General features: G+C 38.8%; 1 protein-coding gene across 17 annotated transcripts in view; it reads right to left on the bottom strand.

The window, feature by feature from the left end:
* Positions 1-466: 466 nt before the first annotated feature.
* The window catches only part of gdpd5b (glycerophosphodiester phosphodiesterase domain containing 5b), a 42,854-nt gene continuing 35,226 nt past the window's right edge, over positions 467-8,094 (bottom strand). For 4 of the 17 annotated variants that reach the window (XM_061783181.1, XM_061783180.1, XM_061783183.1 and 1 more), the window contains 6 exons: positions 7,768-7,925; positions 7,543-7,690; positions 6,248-6,330; positions 4,857-4,871; positions 2,360-2,472; positions 467-1,377 (listed from right to left, as the gene is read on the bottom strand). In XM_061783181.1, coding sequence (XP_061639165.1) covers positions 1,286-1,377; positions 2,360-2,472; positions 4,857-4,871; positions 6,248-6,330; positions 7,543-7,690; positions 7,768-7,925 — 609 coding nt within the window. In that variant the 3' untranslated portion in view covers positions 467-1,285. Of the gene's footprint in view, positions 1,378-2,023; positions 2,473-3,071; positions 3,193-4,856; positions 4,872-6,247; positions 6,792-7,542; positions 7,691-7,767; positions 7,926-8,094 lie in introns of those variants that run through there. The other 13 variants (XM_061783182.1, XM_061783184.1, XM_061783185.1 and 10 more) reach the window with 12 other exon arrangements.

Below are 8,094 nucleotides of genomic sequence, written 5' to 3'. Positions count from 1 at the left end.
GATTTTGTAATTTTTGTATCCGTTTTGTATTAAAAGAAAAAAGTCCCAAAATTATGAGATGCATGCTTTTCACTGGACAATGACAATGTGTATTTAGTCTGTTCTTCCACATCTTAGTTAAATCCAGTTTTAACTTAGTTAAAACTGCAAATACACCACACCCTTTCTAAAGTTCAATTCATGCAGTATAAGTACTTTCCAGACCTATTTTTAGGCTTTTCAATAAACTTTGTTGTGTATACACTGTAGATTTGTCAAAATGCTTATATTTTGATAATGCTATACACAAAATCTGATTATAGAACAATACTAATAAAATATGTTGCCTTAAGGCCTTTTCAAAGTAGTTTATATCCAAATTCAAGCACTTTTGAACAAAACAAACTTGAAATTACCACAATCACATTACAAATAATGATTGACAGTATTATGTAATGCTGTCTGGAATGAGAAACAAAAGAAGCAATTGTAGACACGACTAGAAGTTGTTTTATTGTTATTGACTTCTGAGGCACAGTACAACTCGAGATAAAATCAACAAACAAGGCAAGTTGCCCCAATTAGTGTCCCTTTAGTTAGCTTACAGTTTTATTCACACTTCATCCACATTTTTACAGCAGCAACAGACACAAAGACGCATTTGGTTTGTAAACAAGACCCGCCGTAGACTTGACTGCAGCCAAATGTAATAAGGTCCATCAATACAGTCAGGTGACTTAGAAGTGTGTTTTATGTTGGCTTGCAAACACCAGATTTTATGTTGCGTAGCATCACATGCACAACACGGCACACATACTAATAAAAATACGCATACACACACCCAAATAGGATACATACTAGAAGTGGTTTAAAAAGAGGAGTAACACTGTTTTGTCCCATTTTGTCCTGTCTGTACAGCTCACATCTTATATGATCATAACAGATTCATACACCTGTGGTATTTTTTATTTTTTTCGACAGCATTTACACTCTTTAAATAGAAATCAGGGCATGCAGAAAAGTGGCATGCTGACAAGGCAGGAGAAGATGAACTTGAAGCATTTCTTATGCTGAAATACAGTTTGGTTTTGCATGTGTATATTTAAAAAAGGCATCAGTGCTTAAAATGGAAGGAACTGCTTTTGGGGAAGATGAGCTTAAAATGTAGAATATAGACTCTCCTTCTCAAAAATGACACACGAGCCAAATTAATTTCACGGCTTGAAAAGTGCTGAGTCCGATGAGCGTCTGGGAAACAAGCTTATTTACAAATATACACAAAGCAAGCGGCTGCTTGCTTCCTCCATCATTGGCTCCTGCCTCCGTCAGTGTAGTAGTCACAGTCATTAGGGCCGTCTGTGTACGGCTCCTCGCCGCTCCCGACGCCATTCCCCACCTCTGCAGGGAGTCAAAAGAAATACAAGCGGTCAGATGGGAATCAGTCAATTAAGTACCAGAACTTCCGTTCCCAAGATGTAAAGTCATGATTACAATCAATATTTGGAAACACACTCCTTGGTCACAAATATATATATATTTAATGCAAATTATTACATGTAAATTATTAAGAGTCCCTTTTTTTTTTTTTAAATAATTGCTTTTTTTTTTTTTTTACCTAATCAAAACGAATCAAATGAATCAAACCGAATGGCAGCAACTGAGTGTGCCTTCTCATGACTTGTTCCGTTTGTAATCTCGGAATGTTGGGACTCTCGCAAATTAAAAAATAAATAAATTAATTAACAGTTCCTCTTGGGTTTTTGTGTGCTTTTAGATTTACATGGCATGCTCAGTGGGCCATATAGTTACATCTCAGTAAATTGGAATCATGTCAAAACTTTATATTAGTTATGTAGTTCAATTCAAAAAGTAAAACTCATATAGAGATTCACTTCACACAGTAAAATATTTCATGATTTGAATAAGTGTAATTTTGATTGATTGATTTTGACTTTTCTAGACTATGTCAATTTATTGAGATGCAGCTATATACCACACAGGGGTGAAAGTATAAAGAGTTTGACATCACTGTAGTGTATCTTACCTTTGAACACCCCAGGGTAAAACAGACATAAAAGCTTCTCAAAGCGTGACGCTGGTTTGTGGGCAGGCAGGGTGGAAGGCGGCTTGCAGGGAAGGATGGAGGACGCGGAAAAGAGTCGGCAGGTAGCGAGGGGAGACATGGAATGAAAAAGTATGATGGCGCAGATGATGGGCACGTCACATACGGGAGAGTGTGCAGGCTGAGGCGACTACTGGGCTTGACCTTTTGATGGGACGAAGAGGAGGAAGAGGAGGAGGAACTTCACAGACACTCAAAAGAGACGGCATGCCGGGATAGATACGGGCGTGAGGCAAATGAGTGGAAGCTTCTTCTCACCGGAGAAGATGAGCTTCTCCTTCATGACGTTGAGGTCCCGACTGGACCTCCTCACGGCGGCACTCAGCATGATCTGCTCAGGGTTGTAGCTGCGCATGCCGCTGGTGCGATACCTGCAGGGAAAGTCGGGGGACGGTCCAAAATGTCACTTCGGAAAACAATGTCATCAACAACAGCTGCCACTGCTCTCACTGTGGACATCTATGACAAAGAGTACGCTAATGAAGGAGCTGAAGGTGCACTGTGAATGGAGGACATGTTCAGACCCAATTTCAATATTGTATATCATAAAAATGTGGTTAGTAAACTATGTATTTGTCAGTTGCACTCTCAGAGGGAGGGGAGGACCACTATTGGATGCCAGAGTAAAACCTTTTGTGAGAAGTGTACACAGTACACAGTCGGGCACCAAATTGTTAATATACTAATCCAATTTTCAGTACATTTTTATGTGGTGAATGGCTGGAAATGACAGATACGCAATCTTTTTTACTATACTCCAAAAGATCCCGGTAGAACATTTAATTAACTAAAATGTAGAGCATTGTATATGCATAAACTGTACAAAAATTATGAATAATTTTGGACATGAAACCTTTTTGTCAAAATATCAAAGCAATAATAGCTTTTTGTTTAAAAAAATTAAATTTCTGTCTGTGAGCAAGCTGTTCTGAATTTTGACGACTTGTAATTTGTTTAATTTACATAATACCGTCACTGTGCTGAGTTTCTCCGTCCATAAATTTGCAGTAAGGCTGGGTGAAGATCCACCACTTTCAAGCAGCAGCCAGAATTCTCGGAAGCACATCATGTCACAGCCAAAAGCCAAATGCCTAAATAATACATTTTTATTAAAACATTTAGAAACTTGAAGGGGTAGAAACACAGTCTGGATATTTTGTGTGTATCTTGCTGGAGCAAAATTTAATATCCAGGGAACATACAGTTAATTCAACATTTATATTTAATATAGGGAGCTGACTGAAGGAAGTCTGCCTTCATTTAAGTGTAATTAAGAGAAGTGGTGCAGCAGTAGGAAATGCACCCAAGGCTTTAGTCCGTCAGTGTCAATAAAAGACACTCACGAGCTACTTGCCTTATTAGGCTCGCTTCCATACTTCATTTTAAGACATTTCGTAATTTGGTGTAAAACCCACAATTTGCGCTATGCGGGGAAAAAGGGGATTAAGATGTTAACTCGAGAAACGCAGCAGTTCATGGAAAGGGGGGAAATATAAATAGACAGATGTCATATTACAACCCCAATTCCAATGAAGTTGGGACGTCATGTTAAACATAAATAAAAACAGAATACAATGATTTTCAAATCATGTTCAACCTATAATTAATTGAATACACTACAAAGACAAGATATTTAATGTTCAAACTGATAAACTATATTGTTTTTAGAAAATATTCATTAACTTTGAATTTTATGGCTGCAACACGTTCCAACAAAGCTGGGACAGGTGGCAACACTTCAGAAAACCAATGTCAGTAAATACAGTTCGGCGCTACATCCGTAAGTGCAACTTGAAACTCTAATATGCAAAGCAAAAGCCATTTATCAACAACACCCAGAAACTCCGCCGGCTTCTCTGGGCCCGAGCTCATCTAAGATGGACTGATGCAAAGTGGAAAAGTGTTCTGTGGTCCGACGAGTCCACATTTCAAATTGGTTTCGGAAATTGTGGACGTCGTGTCCTCCGGGCCAAAGAGGAAAAGACTGTTGTGGACGGAAAGTTTAAAAGCCAGCATCTGTGATGGTATGGGGCTGTGTTAGTGCCAATGGCATGGGTAACTTACACATCTGTGAAGGCACAATTAAAGCTACATACAGGTTTTGGAGAAACATGCTGCCATCCAAGCAACGTCTTTTTCATGGACGCCCCTGCTTATTTCAGCAAGACAATGCCAAACCACATTCTGCACGTGTTACAACAGCGTGGCTTCGTAGTAAAAGGGTGCGGGTACTAGACTCTGTCTCCCATTGAAAATGTGTGGCGCATTATGAAGCGTAAAATACGACAACGGAGACCTCGGACTGTTGAACAGCTGAAGATGTACATCAAGCAAGAATGGGGAAGAATTCCACCTACAAAGCTTCAATTAGTGTCCTCAGTTCCCAAACGTTTATTGAATGTTGTTCAAAGAAAAGGTGATGTAACACAGTGGTAAACATGACCCTGTCCCAGCTTTTTTGGAACGTATTGCAGCCATAAAATTCTAAGTTCATGATTATTTGCTGAAAACAATAAAGTTTATCAGTTTGAACATTAAATATCTTGTCTGTATAGTGTATTCAATTAAATATAGGTTGAATATGATTTGCAAATCATTGTATTCAGTTTTTATTTATCTTTAACACAACGTCCCAACTTCATTGGAATTGGGTTGTAGAAAACAGCAGCGGGTTGAGGGGGGTTAAGAATATCAAAAAAGAGAGAAATGGTCAAAAGAAGGGAGGGTGGGTTATGTGAAAATGTGGGCGCGTTACCTGATCATGTGATAGCTGAGAGAAGATGCCAGAACGCAGCAGAGGAGACGAGCATGCAGTCAGGCAGAGGAGAGAGGACAAAGAAAGAAAAGGACAAAAGAAGGCGGGAGACAAGAGAGGTCAGTTTAGAAGCCGGCACGAGCCACCGAGGAGCAGAGAAGAGCCGCTCAGGAAGGCTGAAAAAGTGCGTCATCTGATCATCTGTCTATGAAGATATCGGACAAGTATATAGAGGATTTAGCTGAGGAATAAAACTGGGCAACAAAAAATTTATTGAGAGATTAAGATTTATTAACTGATTTAGAATTTTTTTTATGTCCTGATTCCAAATATCACACTGGTTTAGCTCAGTCAGGTCAACTTCTTGAACTATGGCCACGTGTTTTTTTATTTTTATTATTTATCTATTTATTATTATTATTAAATGGTCACGCTCCCGCTTGTAAGAAATGAAATGTGCGGGGATTAGCCGGCCTTCAAATCCTCACAGACATTTAATTAACATTTGATAAATAATGTGTAGTAGAAAACTATTTTTTCTCTTAAAAACCTCACATCTCAAATTAAAAAAATACAAACAAAAATCAACCGATGATGTCACAAAATGTCACTGCTGTAGTAAGAAAATCAGATTTTGTAAAAATCAATTTAGCATAAAAACCTGACCTGAACAAGAGAAATGGATGTCATCTTTGAAATCAGCAATGCAAAATTGTCCTAAATCAGTTGCAAAAAACATACACAATTTACAGTTTTTTGTTGTAACCCAGTGTTATTAACTGCTGCTGTATGACAAGAGTTAAAAAAACAAAACAAGAACACCCAAATAGACAAAATTTCTGGGCATTAAACTGCAAACTGATCCACACTTTAAATTTAGATAAAATAAATAATAATAACAATAACAAGACATTAAAATATATAGGATATAATAATATAAATACAATTAAATACAAAATAAAATGAAACAAATACTCTCTGGTTTAAGTAGTCAACTAATATTTTCCAGGCCTTCCGCGCAAGGTTAGTTCAACAACAAATGCATGACCACAATGAATCCCACCAGATATATTTTGGATTTTCTTACACTATATATTCCAAAACGAATGCGCGTATTTGCTCAACTACTACTGGGGAAGTCGGCCAGTGTCATTAATGACCAACAACAGGGTCTTCAACATGTCTGTGGTGGAATAAGTACAAATCCAATGTATTCTGGAGGGATACGATAAAGATTTGATTAATTCAAAAGCAATAGGGAGCGGTGGCATTAGTACAATATTGAAAAGGAGTTAATAAGCATACGTGTGAGTATGACAGTTCACAAGCGCGAAAGGGAGAGAAACTTCTGTCCACCATTAAAAGATGAGCGTTGACTCAAGTGCACTTACTTCTGTAAAATGAATATTCCTACGACCACCACAAAGGAGGCGAGGTCTGCACACACCCACATCAGGCAGTATTCATCTGGTTTCTGAGGGGGAAAACAACATGATTTACTAGTGTTGTTTGAGTTCAACAGTATCCAACACTGGGTGGCGCTGTAGATCAAGGATACGCTCCTAAAGCGATGACATAGACAAAGATTTTACCATTAGACTAGACTCCTGCAAATCAGGAATTAATCTGTATTATTTTTTTTTTTTTAGTGACTTGGATTATACATCCACTCGGTCACATCTGCCGGTAGGTTTGACTTTTGCCAAAACGCAATGGGACTCGGAGGTCACGTTTTCCCATGCAGAGCTCCCATATGGTGAGAGACACAGGAAGGGCCGACTGATCTGCTGCTCAGGCCATAAAACCCAAAGTGGTACTGTGATGGTGAAGCAGGATTCAGGAGACGACTGCTTGATGAGATATAGTGAGACTCTTTGCATTATTGCGCTGGGACCAAAGGGATGCAGGAGAAAAGACAAGTGTGCGGGCCCCCACCTGCAAAATCAGATCAGATCATCATGGCTAAATGGTGGCTCCATGATTTCTTCTAGATCTAAGGGGACTGTGTAAACACTACACTACAAATTACACTGATTTCACAAGATTTTTCACAAAGTGTTTGAATGTTCTATGACAATGATTATCAAAGTGTGCTACGTGTACCATTGTAGTGTGTGAAAAAAAAAATTGTTAAACCTTCAAACTGTGCAAAATCTTACAGTGGCTTAGGTAATTGAATTATTTTTAAGAACTGTGCATTTATTTGATTGTCCTATATGTTCTAAATGTGTATAATGTTGCAGCGACGGACAATAATATTAAATGTACTTTTTGGAAATAAAACCTCTGCGAGTTGCTGTTTGTATGTGTCCTGCGATTGAGCAGTCCAGGGTGTGCCCCGCCTCTTGGCCAAAGTCAGTTGGGATAGTTTGACGGTTACCAATGACACTAATGAGGATGAGCTGTATGGAAAATGAATAGATGGAGCATTTTGGGGGCGTTTCCCAGCTAAAATGTGATGGGTACATCCTTAGAAGAATACCTAGTTATTCTAAAAATATTTGTTTTTGTTAAAAAAAAGGACAACAAAATACTATATACAGGAGGTTGCACACAATTAAACATCACCTCCTTTGATGGTGAAGGCAATAATATTAGGACTGCATTGCTTAGTTGAGGAGATGAGCAAAAGGTAAAGCTATAGATTAGCAGAGGAGACGAAGACAACAGCGAAGTGCATCCTTACCAAGAGCCAGATGGGGTAAGGCACCTTTTTGAGGACATGTGGTGCCTCAGACGATACGGATGACACGTCGCTGCACCACAGCACTGAGTACAGCCAAGGCTCGTTGACCATATAGAGGGTAACGCTGATGTTTTTCTGCGACAAGTCCCTGAAAGACAGTATTTATTTTTTTATTTTTTTAAATGTTTGTGCGTGTATGGTTGCTTGTTGTGCACATATTCCTACCTGATTTCCTGAGTGCTGGCCTGGTTGTATCTGAGCAGCAGCCTGCTGATGCCTGCCTCTCTGAGGCTTTGAGGACTTTTTTTCTTCAAGGATGTCTGGATCAGACCAGGTGCAAGCTGTTGCACTTGATCCCTGTCTTCGTCTGGAGTCCACATTACCTTCAAACATATAATTGGAAGTGGCACCTTCAGGCATCTGGATATTGCACCCAAGAATGAACCAGACTTGTGCAAATCGATAATTTATCAAATCAATTCTCTCATTATTCTTGAATTTAGCAAATAGAAATAATTTTGGTAATCTTAACTGACCTAAAACAGGAAAGCT

Source organism: Phyllopteryx taeniolatus, chromosome 8 (assembly GCF_024500385.1).
Source record: "Phyllopteryx taeniolatus isolate TA_2022b chromosome 8, UOR_Ptae_1.2, whole genome shotgun sequence".
NCBI lineage: Eukaryota > Metazoa > Chordata > Actinopteri > Syngnathiformes > Syngnathidae > Phyllopteryx > Phyllopteryx taeniolatus.
The sequence above is the reverse complement of the archived record's forward strand: the minus strand, read 5'-3'. Positions and strand labels throughout refer to the sequence as shown.